Source organism: Zootoca vivipara, chromosome 4 (genome assembly GCF_963506605.1).
Source record: "Zootoca vivipara chromosome 4, rZooViv1.1, whole genome shotgun sequence".
NCBI classification, from domain to species: Eukaryota; Metazoa; Chordata; class Lepidosauria; order Squamata; family Lacertidae; genus Zootoca; species Zootoca vivipara.
In genome coordinates this window covers 18258380-18276983 of record NC_083279.1, presented here as the reverse complement: position 1 = coordinate 18276983, position 18604 = coordinate 18258380, and the positions used below count along the sequence as shown (strand labels likewise).

The window sequence follows — 18604 nt, the reverse complement described above, 5'->3', positions numbered from 1 at the left end:
ATTCTAGGGTTGCCATATTTCAAGAAGTAAAAATCCAGACATGGTTGCTGAGCTTTCTTTGGACAATCATCCAAAAATCCTGGACATTTAATAATAAATTAAAAGAATTCTTCCATGTGGCCATGTTAGCCCCCACTCCCAGGACATCACCAGAATTTTCGGGTATATATGGCGACCCTATGCATTCACTGCAAGCATCATCCAAGGTCGAAACTGCATGTCATGTCGGCAGCAGAACTTAAATACTGGACATGGGTCTGCTCCATTCTCATCTAAAGCAGAAAGTAGGGCTGCAATTTAGTGGGGTGCACAGTTGGAGGGTGACAAACCCTTCCTCTGCTCCTGACATTTCCTCTTGGTGCCCCCCTACCCACTAGCCCTCGTCATCCAGCTGGGCTCAGTTTGCTCTTGGAGGCTGACCGGAAGAAAGAAAGAAGAAAAAAGTTCCTGTGGAGACAGATTGTAAGGGTAGGGATTGATGGTGGGGCAGAGGACTGCTCAGCACCTCCACTCTGGCACCCCTTTGCCTAGCATGTAGCCTTTAGACGGACCATTCACTCCTATGTGTAAGAAAATGAAGCGTGCCTCTTTTAGGACAGAACTGCCACCTGAGGTTTCCTGCAAGTACAGTATTCCTATTAAAAATAAGCAATGCTTTTAAAAACAACTGTGTTTCTTGCAGACCATTGCTGCTGCTGCTGCTGCTGCTGCTGCTGCTGCTGCTGCTGCTGCTGCTGCTGCTGCTGCTGCTGCTGCTTTTTAAGCCTACTGCAAGCCCAGCTGGCTTGCCCATTACTTAGAGATGAGAGGGGCAGGGTGCCAGTTTGGAGGCTTCCTTCCTTACCTATCTGATGATATGCTGTGGGCCTTCTCGGGTTGTGTTTAAGGATATGGTTTTGCTCATCAGACGCTTATAGCTTGTCTGCCAACTTAACAATTGCTTGGGTACACAGATGTGAGCTCAAGCAGGTCTCTTGTAACATCTATTATCGGAGAGCTGATGTTCAGAGAGCCCAGAGAATCCTGGCAACAAACCCAAAGGGGTGGTTACATTATCCCAGGCATCCCCAAACTGCGGCCCTCCAGATGTTTTGGCCTACAACTCCCATGATCCCTAGCTAACAGGACCAGTGGTCGGGGAAGATGGGAATTGTAGTCCAAAACATCTGGAGGGCCGAAGTTTGGGGATGCCTGCATTATCCCAACTCTCACTGTAAGGCTTAGTAGCTACATTTATCCACGTCATAATAATAATAATATTTTTAAAATTTATATCCCGCTTATCTTGCTGGGTTTCCCAAGCCACTCTGGGCGGCTTACAACATATATAAAAACACAGCAAAGCATCAAACAGTAAAAAAAAAAGCAAAATATCCTAAACGAGCAGCAAACAAACAAATCAATCAATAGAAACCAATTGTAACAATAATCATAACAATAATAGCAATAATAAAGTTTACAGTTATACCCAAATTAGAATAACCACCATTCCCAACTAAACATTAAATCAACATTAAACAGGCAAAAACAAAACAGAGGAACCAAAATTAGAACCGTTTGAAACATTTAAAAAACTTTTAGCCAGTTGCCCCAACCCAAGAGTTGTGGCATCACATTGAGTGTGCCGTCAGTAATGAGGAGCACTTACATGAGTAAGCATGCCTCATTGTTGGTCTGTCTTGGTATCAGGGCTGGATTGAGGTTTGATGAGGCCCTAAGCTACTGAAGGGAATGGGACCCTTTATATGTCCAGCTGTCCTTTGTCAACAACAAATTGCCGCTGTTTTTTGTGTTGAATATATGCTATATGGTAACTTATGAACCTAATACTGTAGTTATCTAAAGCCATTTGCACATAACAAAATATGTATTTTATCAAGGTAATTGTGGAACTGAAATATAATTAAGAAGTATATTAATAGTGAAATTTTGGGGGCGCCCAAAAGAGTGGGGCCCTAAGCTATAACTTGTTTAAAGGTAAAGGGACCCCTAACCATTAGGTCCGCTCGCAGACGACTCTGGGGTTGCGGCGCTCATCTTGCTTTACTGGCCGAGGGAGCCAACATGGCCAGCATGACAAAGCCGCTTCTGGCAAACTAGAGCAGCGCACGGAAATGCCTTTTACCTTCCCGCTGGAGCGGTAGCTATTTATATACTTGCACTGCATGCTTTTGAACTGCTATGTTGGCAGGAGCAGGGACCAAGCAATGGGAGCTCACGCCCTCACGGGGATTCAAACTACCAGACTTTCTGATCGGCAAGCCCTAGTCTTTGTGGTTTAACCCACAGCACCACCTGCATCCCCATAGCTTGTTTAGCTTATACGTAAATCCGGCACTGGTTGGTATATGTAAAACTCAACATAGGCTTGTTATTTACAGTGATGCTTCTTATAAGCAGGGTAGCTGCCTGAATGAATAAAGACCTCTGTTGCTATGATACTTTTTTCACCTTATAGAGGTGTAAAAATATAACTCCTGCAAAGTGTGATAAGGGGAGGGTTAGGTCCGCTGACCTTGTAATGTGGGTGGGAAATGTATACATATAAAGAACTAACAATCATAAATGTTAATCTTTCTGGGTCTATTAACAGAGGCAGTAGGAATGAAGGTAAAGGTAAAGGGACCCCTGACCATTAGGTCCAGTCGTGACCGACTCTGGGGTTGCGTGCTCATCTCGCATTATTGGCCGAGGGAGCCGGCGTATAGCTTCCAGGTCATGTGGCCAGCATGACAAAGCCGCTTCTGGAGAACCAGAGAAGCACATGGAAACGCTGTTTACCTTCCCGCTGTAGCCTATTTATCTACTTGCATTTTGACGTGCTTTCGAACTGCTAGGTTGGCAGGAGCTGGGACCGAGCAACGGGAGCTCACCCCGTCACAGGGATTCGAACCGCCGACCTTCTGATCAGCAAGCCCTAGGCTCAGTGGTTTAACCACAGCGCCACCTGGGTCCCTACAAATCTAATCTGCAGGCTATCAGAACAATTCACGCAGCCGTCACAAGCCTTACTCTGCTCTTACAGCCCCCACAGCCCCTCCAAGTGTTCCTATTTTCCAGGGACAGTCCTGGATTCACACAAGTTTCTGATTTGATTCCAGAATGTCCCGCTTTTCCTTATGACGTTCCTATTTTCATTGGAGAAATGTTGGAGGGTTTGGAGTTATTTGACCCCTGAACCATCTGAAGGCAGCCCTGTATAGGGAAGGATGTTTATTATGGTTTTTATATATGTTGTAAGCCATCCAGAGTGGCTGGGGCAACCCAGACAGATGGACAGGGAATAAATTGTTGTTGTCGTTTTGGAATAGGATGTCCCTATTTTCATCGGAGAAATGTTTGAGGGTATGCCCCCATGGCTGTAGGGCATGGAAGAGGAAATTGCAGTCCTCCAGATTTTGTTAGGCAGAAGCTCCCATCATCCTTGGTGGGAGCTGGAGGACCACAGTTTTTCCTCATGTCTATCTTAGGGCATGACCAAAAATTGTATTTTAATAACCAGGATCCCATATAAAGCTCCGTAATTACCTCAACATGTTGTCCAGCTCCTAAAACCTAAGAGTTTTGTATCTATATAACAAGATCCTAGTAATCAGTTGTGCATGGTGTATGTTTATATTTTGCAAAAACAGATTTACTTGGGTTTGTGATGCCAACTTTTATCTTTAAAGCTGGAATGCCAAGGTAACTAAGATAAGTTGCAGATGTTACTGCATATTTTCCCATGATTGCAACCTTGACCCGTGGCCCTTTGGAGTCTTGTCCTTCAACATTAAACTACTCCTTCAAGCAGACCATTTGCATGAACAGTTGTTTGCGTGGACAAGCTTACTTGAATAATGCCTGCATTGACTCTTGGACTGGAAAATAGAGTATCCCAATCAAATATCATCAAAACCATTAATTCACTGAGTGGCCTCAGGCAAGCTAGTTTCAGTCCACATCTGCAATATGTGGATCATAATATCAGCCAACCTTACACGTTTGTTGTCTGCAATACTAAGAGAATACATGTGGAATATTATATAAATGCAAAGCATTATCCCTTCCAAGTTTGAAGCCATTGTATGGAAATACATTTATTAATGATAACTCAGATAGCTTAATAATGAATCACATTGCAGTTCCATATTTTAAGAAACTATTAAATTTGTGAGACTGCCCATGTTGAACCTTTTAGTAAATAGTTGTGTTCGTCCTAAGCTTGAGAGTAACTCCATTGTTCCTACTTTGTGAGCACTTGCCATGGTTCCTGCTTAGAGAGTAATAAAAGTGACCGAAACTGATAAAAAGTTAATACTATCTGCAAAGCCAGAAGTGTCATATTCAGGTATCAGTAACCAGATTATTTTTCCTAGCTGAAGAATTGCGATTCTAATATTATGTTATTCTGTTGCAGCAAGAACAACAAAAAGTCATAAATTTATTCAATTCCAACATATACATAGTGACATGAGTTTCTGGGAATCAGAGCCAACAATCAGATACATGTTTTGGGCATCAAAGTGGGGTGGGTGTGTATCTTTTTGGGGGGGGGGAGTGCTGGTGTTCATATCTTGATAAAAGTGTTGTGCTTGCCAGAAGCAACAGCATAAAAACTCATGCTGGTTCTCTATACTGGTGAATACAAAACAACCCATTTGCAACAGTATAAATCCAACTCAATGGCATAATGTTAGAAAGTGTTGATTCCTTTTTCTACCTGGGCAGTTATCTTTTCACAAGAGCTGATATGGATGCCGAAATCCAACATTGCTTGAGCTCTGCGAGTGCAGCTTTCTCCTAAGTGAAGCGCAAAGTGTTTGAGGACCGGGACATTTGCAGGGAAAACAAAATGCTTGCATACAAAGCTATTGTACTACCAACTTTACTGTATGCTTGTGCAACATGGACCACTTATAAACGCCATCTCCAACTTCTCTAAAAATTCTATCAACTGTGTTTCTGAAATTTTTTACACATCACTTAGGGAGACGGGCAAACTAATGTCGGTGTGCTGGAAGAAGCAAAGATCACCAGTGTCAAAGCAATGATTATTCAGCATCAACTTGGTTGGACTGGTCATGTTGTGTGGATGCCTGATGATCGTCCTCCAAAGCAACCACTCTATTCTGAACTTAAAAATGGAAAGTGCAATGCTGGTGGTCAACAAAAGAGGTTTAAAGATGCTCTCAAGCCAAATCTTAAAAAAAAACACATAAGCACTGATAACTGGGAAACACTGGCCTGCGAGCACTCCAGTTGGAGAACAGCCTTTACCAAAGGTGTCATGGACTTTGAAGGCGCTCGAACTCAGGAAGCAAGGGAGAAATTTGTTAAGAGGAAGGCACGCTTGACAAATCCACACCATGATCAACTCCTGCCCAGAAACCTATGTCCCCACTGTGGAAGGATGTGTGGATCCAGAATTGGCCTCCACAGTCACTGACAGACTCACTGTTAAGACTGTGTTTATGGAAGACAATCTTACTTGACTACGAGTGATCGCCAGAGAAGAAGAACACCATCTCAAAACAACAACAAAACAGCAACTGTGTGTGTGTGACCTTATTAAAGAGGATGCAAGGAAGAGTATTTTTACAAAGCAAGGGCATGCGAAGAAAGAGGTAGTAGTAGATGCATTACAGTTGAATTTGAGCAGAGCACAAATGAAGCCAACAAGTGGGACCTGCAACAAAATGTTGCAGTGTAGAGTGAACAATTTATAATTTCACTCAGCCAGTCTGGAAGGACATTCCACTCCATTCCTTCTTCCACCTCCCCCCCCCCAAGTGATTAAGCATTATATGAATGCTGAGCATGCCCAGTCCTCATCAACTTTCCTTAATTATTTTTACTGAATTTTTTTCCTACTGCTTCAAGCCTCAGGGTTTCACCAAGCCTATTGCTGTCAACTCCTGTGGAAGTGTGTGGTGTTGTTTTTGGCTGCATAAGCAACAGCAGTCAAGCCTGTGCATCATAAAAAGTGGGAATGATTAAATGAATGAGTTCAATATGCCGTCAGCATGGGTGTGATCTACTTCTGAGGAGCAGCCACGACAGAAGAATAGGTATAGCAAGAATAGTGCAAATAAACAGCTAAAAAGAGACAAACACTTTCGGTAATGAGCTAACCACACGCCATAGCATCAGAACTGCTAATGAATTCCAATTAGGAAGCTTCACGCTAGAGTTGCCTGCCTCCGGAGAGTCTGAAATGGCCCCTCACTGGTTTTGGAAACAGTCTAAATGTCTTAATGTGTGCCCATTTATTTTCCGCAGTTGAACCTGACCCATTTGAGTTATGAGGTCATTGTGAAGTGATGATGGCATATATCGTGTTTGAAGATGTGCATGTGATTGAGCCTTTGGCAGTATGGCTAAGATTACTGGGTCCAATGCGATTGTTGCATTAGGGATGGGGAACAACCACCAACCCTGTCTTTGCCACCTGGTGTTGGGTGTTGGGAGTCTGGCAGCATCTGGAGGTGGGGCTGCAGGTTCCCCACCCTGGCCTAGTAGATAAGCATGGTACAGAATTAGCATCAGGTATTGGGTGGTGCTGTGGTCTAAACCACAGAGCCTAGGGCTTGCCAATCAGAAGGTCGGCAGTTCGAATCCCCGTGACGGGGTGAGCTCCCGTTGTTCGGCCCCAGCTCCTGTCCATCTAGCAGTTCGAAAGCACGTCAAAGTGCAAGTAGATAAATAGGTACTGCTCCGGTGGGAAAGTAAACGGTGTTTCCGTGTGCTGCTCTGGTTTCGCCAAAAGCGGCTTAGTCATGCTGGTTACATGACCCGGAAGCTGTCTGTGGACAAATGCCGGCTCCCTCAAGTGAGATGAGCGAGCAGCCCCAGAGTCATCTGCGACTGGATCATAGCTGCCAAGTTTTCCCTTTTCTCGCGCGGAGGCCTATTCAGCATAAGGGAATTTCCCTTAAAAAAATGGATCTAACGGTCAGGGGTACCTTTACCTTTAGGCATTTCCTCTCTGGGGGGCTGTCTGTGAGCAAGGACAGGTCTACCACCCAAGGCCTGTCGGTGTGACAGTGTGAGTTGCGTTATGTTAAGGCTAGTCTGTACAATTGGCTAGTCTACATTGTAGGCCCTACTGTAACAACCCAACACCACATTGATGTTGGACCTGGGTCAAGGGGTGAATTGAAAGTGGCAGTCAATTAAGAGGGTCAGCAGTCTGCGGTAAGGGCTATCTACTCATTTCCCATTCTTTATTCCCCTTTACAGTATTTCCTCCCTTCCCTCCTTTAATATATTTGTGCTGTGTCTTTCCATCTATGGTATGATCACATATTGCATGCACTTAACTTGCACAATTTCAGCCTTGCATGGTTGAAGTTGGGCTGGCTAGAAATAACACAAATTTAATGTGGGCAAGGCTGACCTGGTGCAGAAAGAGCTTTATGCTCTTTGTCTTGCTCACTGGGCAAGTCCTTCTCATTGCACTGGCTTTGGAAGCCTGGAGGTGATTTCATGAATTCTCACAGGAACTCAGACATTTAAATGAAGACATTTTTATCCTATTACCATAAGCACCTTCCACAAATAAGGAAACAACTGCAATGTGAACATGTTGAGTAACAATACACCAATAGTTTCGATGCTATCACTTGTAGACTCAATGGAGGCAAATGATTATTGGTATGTATTGATTGGGGGGCAGGCTTCTGTTGGGGGGCAGAACCTCAGGTTTTTATTGATTTTGGGGGGCAGGCTTTTGTTGGGGGGGGGGTAGAACTTCAGATTTGTATCGATTTGTATCGGGGGGCCAAGCCTCGGCCCCGAGGAGTTGTCTCCTATGGCTTAGAGCGATGCTCTGTCCTATTAAGAGTCATACGCTCTGAATACTCCCGAGCATCCCTGCATTGCACGGGGTTGGACTAGATGACCCTTTGGTCCCTTCCTTCTCATTTCCAGAATTCTTTCATTTTAGGCAGCCCCGCCGCCTCCGGGTTTTTTTTTTTAAAGCTCCGATATCCGTGTATGGCTCTGGAGCCTCGCCTCCCCCAAAGGCCGCCACGCGTCCGGAATCTCCCGGATACGCGGCGTGAAATCGGCGGTCCGGTCCAGACAAGTCCGGAGCTTAGTTTGGGGGCTCCGCTTTCAATCGGGGAGTCTCTCGAGAAGCGGACTCGGGCCACCACTCCCGTGGTGCTTCAGAGCGAGCGCCGGAGAAAGGAGGCCTCCGCCGCCGCCTCCTCCTCCTCCTGTCACGCGCGCGCCTCTGAGGGGAACGAGCCGAGAGGGCGGCCTCGGCGCGAGGGGAGGAGCCGGCCCGAGAGCGACGAAGGCGGAGGGAAAGAGAAAGAGGAGAGAGAGAGAGAGAGAAGCTGCGGCGAAAGCAGCGAGCCGAGCGTCCAGGCCCGAAGAGGCCTCCTCCGTCGCCGGGATGGAGCACCACCACCAGCAGCAGCCCGCCAGCCGGTACCAAGTGGTGAGTCGCGCCGCGGGGTCCTGTCAGCGCGTCGGCAGGGCAGGGCGGGGTAGGCCGCAGGCCAACTCGAGGCCTCCCCTGGCAGAGCTTGGGAGACGAGGCCGAGGAGGGGAGCCCTCCATTCCCTCAGGCCTCCGGGGGCGAACCCAAAACGCCCCCGCTTTCTATAATACTGAGGGAAAGCGTACCTGGTGTGAGGCCTCCCCGCACCCCTTTCCTCCTTCTTCCTCGCCCTTAACGGCCCCCTTTCCCCCCTCCCCCTCTGGGCTTCCCCTTCCCTTTTGGCTGCCCCGAGGCAGCCGCCCGGATGAGCTTTTCGGAGCCCCCGTCGAGGGGGCGCCGAGGGTCCTCTAGTCCAGCCCGCGTTAGAAACGGGAGATCAGCACTCGACGGCCCGTGGCTTTCGCCGAAAAAAACAAAACATATTGGGCTTGGGGAATAGGGAGCGAAAAGAAGAAATGTTCCAAATCGCGAGCGGCAAAGTGACACACCACCCTCGATGTGAAATACACAATGTATTGTTGTGTCTTTGTAGGGTGGCTGGGGCAACCCCAATCAGATGGGCGGAGTACAAATATGTAATAAAGGTATTATTATTATGGCTATGATTCGTGCTTGCCTTTCATGAGCAGACCTTTCTATGCTACGGTGGAGTTCAATGTTACCTCTGATTCCACTGCGGGGCTGCAGTAATAACAACAACAACAATAATAATAATAATATATTATCTATACCCCGCCCATCTGGCTGGGTTTCTCCAGCCACTTTGGGCGGCTTAAATCTGCCATGCTCCTTTCGGAGGTCAAAACAGTGAGATCAGGTTTGTAGGGATTCCCGCCAGAACAATAATTCATCACCTGCTTTGCCTTTCGGTGGATACATTCGCATCAATGAAGTGATTCATGTGAATTCAGTTCCTACCCAAAGTTTTACTTTAAGCCAGGCTTCCTCAGTCTTGGCCCTTCAGATGTTTTTGGCCTACAACTCCCATGATCCCTAGCTAGCAGCACCAGTGGTCAGGGATGCTGGGAATTGTAGTCTTGTAACATCTGGAGGGCTGAGGTTGAGGAATCCTGCTTTAACCCCCCCCCCCCCCCAGTTAGTGAAGGGAGAGAGAGGGAACTTTTACCATTCAATAAGCAGGTGATGATGCTTTTCTTTTGCCAACCACAGACAGCATTCAGTGCTGTCACTTCCTGTTTGGGTAAGTGCACTGCAATAGCTTTGAATATATCAAGCATGTGTGCTGCTTTCGAAGGGCCGCCAATGAAAATGGCCTGCACCCCCAAGCATTCAAAACTCCCAATGTTCGAGGCGCGTTTTGCGACAGGGAATTTCCTTAGCACAAGTGGTTTCTGAGCTCTGTGCCTAAGATTTCAGATTAAAACTGCAGAGTGACCTTTTTCTGCTTCCCCACTTCCAGCTACTCTCTGAAGACTGTAGAAGAGACCCTCTTAAGAGTATTAGGGAGGTGGGCAGGGGAAGGACTAGCCCATGTGAAAAATGAACATAATATTTTGGCTGCTGTTCATTCCTTTTCAGCTTTGTATCCTTGTTATTAAAAAAAAGCGCGCCTAGACATTCTGTTGTGGCGTCCATAACCTAGGTTTAAGGTGCCATTGAGCTCCTAGCTTTCATATCTCAAGTTTGCCAATGAATCACGCAAAGCCCCAGTTAAGAAATCTACTGATTTCTTAACCTTGAAGCCTGTAAAACAACCTGCAGTTTCCAGCTCCATCTCTTATTCTTAATGCCATACCTATACCACTCCGGAGCACCCCAGGCCTATATTGCTTGGTAACACTGAGGAGTCCATAGGCACACAATTTCTCTTATTAAATGTAAAGTGACCAAGCACAATGCTTGTTGTGATTTCTGTATTGCATTTGAAAGTGCATTTTGTTACGGAGATAAGTGGTCCAAAGAAAGTAATATGTATTGGCAACATACTGGCATAATAAAACATACTCTCATGGAATCAGGTTCTCTTTAATTTTCCTCTAATTGCTTTTTATTTCACATTGCGGATGATCATGTAGTTTTGTCATTTGGTTGCTTCATATTTAATATTTTTGCTACCTATTTCCGAAACAAAGATATTTTTTCCAGTGAAACCCACTTGTCATTGACTGCCATCGTAACTAACACTTTTATTAGGGTCAGAGGCTATGGAAGAAATCCTACCTACTTCATCCCCCTCAAGATGGTACCTGCTACCCTATAAAAAGAAGGAACTCATCTGAAATATGGTGGGGGTGGGGAGTATTGTTTTATACCAGGAATACTATCTTAATAGAGATGTTTGATGTCAGATAGCAAGCTGAGAGAGGAAAATGAAAGTAAAATGAAAAATGAAAGTAAAATCTAAAAATGAAGTAAAAAAGAGATTTGTTCCTTGCCACTATTAACAGATTTTTCTGCATTGTTTCAATGGAGCTCCCAAATTTTTTGCCAGTACCTCAAGGATGTCTTTTTTTTGGGTCAGTTTGAGTGCTCTTGGGTCCAAATTGGACAAAAGGTGTGAAACCTATATCCCCAAACTGGGTGTTACCTATTCTTTGCTGTTTCTTTTACATAATTAATGTGTTTTTCAGTGATGGGTAAGCATTTTACTAGAAACTTAGACTATTAAAAAGAGCCTACTTCATTCTAGATGTTAATGACCACTCCTTATCTGTAAGCTAACATGCCGTATTAGTACAATTCTTTGGATTCTTACATCTCTCTGTAGGGAAGGGCTGGAGCTTAGTGGTAGAGCACTTGCGTTGCATGCAGAAGATCCCAGGTTTAATTAATCCTTGACATATCCAGGCAGGGCTGGAAATGTCCCCTGTCTGAAACACTGGAGAGCTGCTGCCAGTCAGTGTAGAGAATACTGGGCTAGATGGACCAGTGGCAGGACTCACTATAAGGCAGCTTCCTATATTTAGGATGAGTGAGCCTCAACTTTCCAAAGCTCCACCCTATAAAATTTTGTGCCCTGAAATAAGGGATATATTTGTATATAGTAGAAGAGCTCATATTTTGGAATAAAAGGTATTCCAGCATTGTGATTTTGTTATGGTTTGTTTACAAACCATTTTGAGAACTGATGAGTAAGAATGCTGGATTTAAATTTATAAACAAAAGTATTTGGCAAAATGTTACTTTGGACTTTGCTATTTCTTTATATTTTTCTTTGCTTTGAATACACACAGTCCCTGGGGAATGTGGCTATATACAAAGTGTACTTCAAACAATGTGCATCCAAACATGCTTAAAAGCAGATCTTTGCACATACAAGACTTAGAACCAGAGCATCTCTTACCATATGTCTCATTTTATGAATGGAAAGAGTGTAAAGCTCAATGTTTCTTAGAATGTTTCTTTTCACCCCAGCTGAACCTTTTCTGTAAGCAGATAATAGCATTTGTTTGTGCTGGGAAACCGTAGGTGGTTTCTTGATTCTGCTGGAGGCAGCTGTAGTTACATCATAGGTGCCTTTAAGGATTGGCTGCTTGCAGAACTTAAGGAACTAACCACATAGCACTTAACTTGTTCCTTTCTTGTCTTATCACATGATGGACGGTTTTGGCATGGTGTAACTCTTAAAGCAAACTCCCTTTGCACTTATTGCTTTTGCTTGTTTGTTACTGCTCATGGCAAGAAGAAATTAAGGGTGTTAAAACAATTTAAAGGGACAAAAAGAAACAAAGAAATAGGCTTATAATTGGACATGTTCCAGTCATTAAAGCAAGTAAATCAGAAAAACATAACCCTTGGCTTGCAAATGAAACTTTAATAGGCATTGGTGAAATGATGTACTGTAAGACTTCCCCCATGCCTCTGATTTTAGGTTACATGCTGATGTGGTTTTAAATCTGATTGCTCATGTACAGTATACAAAAAAGTATACCCTTTCATGCATATTTTGGGAAGATGATGATGATGATGATAATAATAATAATAATAATAATAATAATAATAATAATAATAATATATTATTATTATTATTATTTATACCCCGCCCATCTGGCTGGGTTTCCCCAGCCACTCTGGGCGGCTTCCAACAGAAAATTAAAACACAATAATCTATTAAACATTAAAAGCCTCCCTGAACAGGGCTGCCTTCAGATGTCTTCTAAAAGTCTGGTAGTTGTTTTCCTCTTTGACATCCTTGTAGGAAGAGAAAGTAAGGAGTATTTTGGGGTGCACATAGATATGCATAGTTTGAGTGATGAAACTGCTGCAGATCTGTACTTACCCTTTCTTCAGAAAATCAAGCTCAGAAAGAACTATTCCCCTCCTCCCCCAAGCAGAAGCTGACTATGCAATTGAATCAAGTCACTTCCCATATTTGGCCTACCGTGTTTCTCATAAAATAAGACGTACCTATTAAATAAGCCATGGCAGGATTTTCATGCATTGACAAAATATAAGACATACCTCCAAAATAAGCCGTAGTAGTGGGAGCAGGTATGGATGGCGCCATGGAAGAGGAAGATGCCTGTCGGCGCCCAGAACCGGATGCTGCTGCCCCGCCAAAACGGCCAGCAGCATGCGCCATGTGGAGCCCCGACCCGGCGGGACCCAGCAAGAGCCGCAGCGCACACCGCGCCGAGCCTTGACCCGGTGGGACCACCAAGAGCCGCAGCACACGCTGCGCCAAGCCCCGGCCGGGCGGGATCCGCCAAGAGGCGTATTGCGAGCTGCGCCGAACCCCACTTGATGCAAGCATTAATTGCATGCAATTGTTTTCACCTCCAGGGTGCTTGATGCAAAAGTACTATATTTATGCATGGTTGATTAAAAAAAAATCCCCTGAAAATAAGCCATGGTGTGTTTTTTTTGTAGGAAAAATAAATATAAGACGGTGTCTTATTTTCGGAGAAACGGGTAAATATTGGGATGGGAAATTGGTGGCCACCCATTGACTATAGCTCCCCATTAGCCATGAAACTGATGGGAGGTGGAATCCTAATACTGCTGGAGAGCCATAGGTTCTCCATCTCTGGCCTATGACAATATTTAAAATTTAATCTTCTCTCCCCAAAAACATTAGCTTATGAAATGGTAAGTGGCAAGGGAACAGTTCACTAGATGTCTTGACTTTTTGAAAGCTGAAAGCCTGCCCACAGCATATGTGTATGCGGGAGGCAGGCTGCAAGGGGTACGTCTGAAAATTTTGTCACTTGCCACTTAAACCCTTAGTTTTTCCCCTTGCTCCCTTCACCCCTCCTACCCTTAACTAATTGCACTCCTGCTACAGTCAGCTCCAGATACTCCTCCTTTGTACTGTATTACTGTACATTTCTCTTAATCTCTTTAAAAAACAAAACCACCCAACTCTTACTAAGGTGTTTAGGGAAAGCTGGAAATTTATGCTGGGTTTGCTCCTCCTTCTGTAGACCGGTTATATTTACCAGCTTTTAGTATCTGTGGGCATTATGAATATGACCAATTAGTAGTTCACAAGATGGCTTTCTACACAGTCACTGGTTGAAATCTCTGGCTTAGCCCAAATGTTTCTCCACTTCAATTCCTTGACTTCAATATATTAATTTTACTGACCTAGTTTACAGGAATGCTGTAAGGATAACTGATTTGAGCATTAATTAGCATTCTGTATAAGAACATAAAGACCTGCTGGATCAATCCATTGGCACATCTAGGCCAGCATCCAGTTCTCACTGTGGCCAACCAGATTCCTGTGAGAAACTAGCAACCAGGATTTCAAGCCCAAGAGCACTCTCCCCCTCCTGTGGTTTCTTGTGGTACTTGGAAGTGTTGCTGCCTTGACTGTGGAGTGATGTAAAAATTGGGGTTTGGCTTTTGCTGCCGAATTCCCCATGGGACTCTTGAGTCCCCTAAGTCCATGATCGGTCAGAGAAAAATGGAGACTGGATCCAGTAGAAAGCAAGGCAGATATTTATTTTTCTGTTCCAAGGAGGGAGACAAAAGTGTGCAGGAACCTTTAAAGACTTCTGACATTGCCCAACCCCCTTAGCCACCCCAAAATCATCATACATACATCATAGGAGGCGAGTCTACAGCAGAAATCCTGTCTGCCAGGATACCTGATAATGGTTGCTGATTGCATTACCTGGGCACACATTCTTTTGTGATGGTTAATACTTTAGTTCCTGAATCCAGGTCATAGGCTCACCCTATTCATCCACAAATGCACCCTTAAGACAGGATTTGTAAGTGAAAAGACAATGGGAAGGCTTTCCCCATTTGCCTCCCTTACTGCAGAGGAATATTTGAGGTCATTGAGAGAGTCAAAATGGCATCAGGATTGCTCTCCTGTACTATTTCAGACACCTGGTTTATATATTTAGATATGTGAGCATTTATTAATATTTATTTTATATTTGAGACCTTAGAATTCTTATAACAGGAGGCAGAGTATGGTAGCCATCAATAGATTATAACTATGATGGCATAGCTCTTTCTATACAGTAGTGTTTTGCAAGGTTTGCTTATTTTTGTATGAATAACTTCCTGGGGTGTCTTCATTCTAACAATTGCTCCACTTCAAGCAAGTTCCTTGTATCACAGTTGCTCATAAATGCATTGAGGAAGTGAGGCAGCTGCAGCTGAAATGTATATAGACCTTGTAAACAACCTGGCTGATCAACTATTTAGAAAGCAGGAAGGAAATGCAGCATACCATGTCCTGTTTCTCCCTTTACTTCTATTACATAACAGAAGAGGGAGAAGAGCAGGGGGGGGAGAACGTTTTTTCAGCTCAAGGGCTTCACTGCCTTGTAGGCATTGGCATGGAGAGACACTATGGCAGTGGTGGGAGTGGCCAGAGTCAAAACGTGGGTAGGGACCATGGCAAAAGTGGGTGAGCAAGATATGTGACTCTTGCCAATGGTGCCATGGGTCAGTGCAGGGGTAGGCAACCTAAGTCCCGTGGGCTGGACGCGGCCCATTCACCTTCTCAATCCAGCCCACGGACGGTCCGGGAATCAGTGTGTTTTTACATGAGTAGAATGTGTGCTTTTATTTAAAATGCATCTCTGGGTTATTTGTGGGGCATAGGAATGCGTTCATTCCCCCCCCCCCAATGTAGTCTGGCCCACCACATGGTCTGAGGGACGCTGGACCGGCCCATGGCTGAAAAAGGTTGCTGACCCCTGGGTCAGTGTGTCTGGCTGTTAAGCAGAAAGTTGGTGGTTTGAGCCTAACCAGGTGTGGCTGTGGGCAGGATTCCTGCATTGCAGGGGGTTCAACTGTATGACTCTCAGGGTCCAACTCTACAGTTCTACCTTTGTACAGCAAGCTACATTCTTGCTGCACGTCAGATGTTTCTACTCTGTTTCTATCTGTCTCCCTCTCTCATACACACCTAAATCCAGGAAAGCAAAAGGCGTTATCACAGTTGGAGAGCAAATTCCAGCCAGGTAAAAGCACTCAAGGAAAGCATGGAGCAGGACTGGGGAAAGGGGTGTGGCCTGAGGGAAGGGATGTGGCCTGGCTTGAGTCCTGAGGGACAGATTGGGAGTCCTAGCCAATATTTGGCCTCCGAGCTTGCACCAAGCTTCAGAACAGAACTCACTCCTAACTAGCGAAAAATCAGTAGATATCTGCTGTCTCACTTTTGACATACTGTAATTCCGTCCATGTTATATGATATGATCAACCTCACTGTGAAATTTTGAACCACAGCCAAGAAAATCTGTAGGTTGTGTATCTGAATGTGATAGGCTTGAGTTGGTGAAAGGTGCTTGTGCTACACTTAGAATCAATAATGTATTTCTGTCTATTAGTATGAATGTGGGAAATTTACAGGGTTTTTTAAAACAGATTTTTGTTGTTGTTCTGAATATAGGAAACCATAAGTGAAGGGGGTCACCAATATTCAGCAACAACTGGCAACTTTCCCAGTTTCTGAAGCTTATAGTAACAATCATTCACTTTGTTGCAATAGTGTTTGAACTCTTCCAGTGATTCCTTGGAAGCCTGTTAGGGGTTTTGTAAAAGTGGACAAGCTTCTCTGTAACGCAGCTTCTGCAACGCTGCTACTGATCTTCTCCTTCAGTTTGCAGCAATAGAGGTATTGAGATTCACTCTCAGTTCCCATGGTGCCTAGCATGACTGGCCCAGGGCCCTTCCTTTATTTGTGCCCTTGAACAGGGCTGACTTCAATTTTGCATCATCTGTGCTTTTTTTTACTAGAATTCTTACGCTCCCCCAATGTGGGTTTTACAAAGCAAGATTTGGGCATAACTTAATCTGTTTGTAAAGTTTTTCAGCAAAGATAAATTGCTCATTCTTGCAGGAATTCTTGCAGGAATTGCAGCAGGCACTGGTAAGTCCACCAGAAGTTAGCTAAGATTCTGAGGGGGAGCTGTCATCCCTGCCCTCATAAATCCTAGAATTCTGCAGAATTCTCTGCAACACACAAGTGTTGCAGATTATTCTTTCTTTCTTTTTTTCTGCTGAGAAAGTAGATGGTTTGGAAGCTGCTACCTTGTTTGTCATTCCCATCTGCATTCCGTCACACATATATGAGTATCACTTCCAATGCAATACTATCCCAAGTCTGATGCGAAGTAAGTCTTCTGAGTTCAGTGAAACTTGCTCCCAGATAAGGGTGAATAAGACCGCAGCCTTTCTTTCATTTGTGGCCAGATCAAATATCACAAGCGGGGGTCGGAGCGGGAATAGGCACATCACTAAAAAAATGTTAGATTGCTTATCATTATTGTTGTCAATGTTTCCATCTGTGAAACATAAATGTAGTAATTCAAACTGCCAGGCTAAGATTTTCATCTTACTTCCCTGATTCCTTTAGAAGCATGTGGTTCAGAGGGCAGTGCTTCTGTTGTGCCCCCTCCCCCATCAGTGAAGTCAGAGACTTTCTGTTCAAGGAAGCAGGGATGGTTAAAAAAAGTTTAATGTTGGCCAAAGCAATAAACCAGCATGGTGTAGTGATTAAGAGTGGTGGACTCATAATCTGGAGAACCGGGGTCACTTCCCCGCTCCTGCCCATGCAGCTGCTGGGTGACCTTGGGCTGGTCACACTTCTCTGAAATCTCTCAGCCTCTCTCACCTCACCTTGTTGTGGGGAAGGGAAAGGCTTAAGGAGAGACTCCTTAAGGAGAGTGAAAGGCGGGATATCAAGTCCAAACTCCTCCTCCTTCTCCTCCTTCTCCTTCTGAAGTACTTTCTTTGTCTACCAGAATTCTGGAAATTCTTCCTTATTACTAAATGGTAGAACTCAAGGAATAACCCAATAAGTAATAAAGTAGAGCTGGGAAAATCTATTCTTTCCTACAGTTCACCCACACGGCTTGCTCTTATTTAGTAGAATCGTGGTACCATATGGCACCCCAACGGTCATCTAGTCCACCCCCCTGCAATGCAGGAATCACAACTAAAACATCTGCTTAAAAACCTCCAAGGAAGGAGGATCCATCGCCTTCTGAGGGAGTCCTTCCCACTGTCGAACAGCTCTTTCGGTCAGAAAGTTTTTCCTGATGCTTAGTTGGAATCTTCTTTCTTGTAACTTGAATCCATTGGTTTAGGGCCCACCCTCCAGAGCAGGAGAAAACAAGCTTGCTTCCTCTTTCATGTGACAGCTTTTTAGATATATGAAGATGGATATCATGTCTCCTCTCAGTGCCCTCTTTTCCAGGCTAAACATTCAAAGCTTGCTCTGTACAAGCAGCAAGATTTTGTTCAGTGGGAGAAATTTGACTCTGCGGTGGGCTTCCTACATAATTTTTATCAGCTTCCCCCAAATCTGGTTCCATTCCCCAAACGCTCAATTCAGCTGGAGCTTTGCACATGCCCTATATATGTTTGTTTTGGCTTGGCTGTGAGTAATGAGTGTGGCTCTGTTGCAAGAAACTGGAGGAGGTTACATTAGCTGAAACTACAAGTATCACCCCAGCCTAATATTCTCCAAGCAGAGAGTGGCTCAAGCTAAGTATTGGTACTTACTGACAAATATTCTCCCTATATTAGCTGTGCTGCACAGGGAAGTTCCTTGTCTATAAACGATACACATAAGGAATCATGTAACTACATACCTAACTGGTTAGTTAAAATAACTGAGGCAACCCCTGCAGCAAGTACCAACTCGCACTGATAAGATTACTGGGAGTTACTTTACAGTTATTGAAAAAGTACTTATGTTCTTAGATGACTTATAGATGTTTTAAATCATCTTAACATTTTGAT

General features: G+C 44.4%; 1 protein-coding gene across 4 annotated transcripts in view; it reads left to right on the top strand.

The window, feature by feature from the left end:
* Nucleotides 1-18604, top strand: part of NDFIP2 (Nedd4 family interacting protein 2) — a 46633-nt gene that overhangs the window by 6159 nt on the left and 21870 nt on the right. Inside the window, exon 1 of one of the 4 annotated variants that reach the window (XM_035115010.2) lies at nt 8271-8428. The exons of 1 other annotated variant lie outside the window; for it this stretch is intronic. In XM_035115010.2, coding sequence (XP_034970901.1) covers nt 8384-8428 — 45 coding nt within the window. In that variant the 5' untranslated portion in view covers nt 8271-8383. Of the gene's footprint in view, nt 1-8270; nt 8429-8458; nt 9016-18604 lie in introns of those variants that run through there. 2 more of the 4 variants (XM_060273352.1, XM_060273353.1) reach the window with 2 other exon arrangements.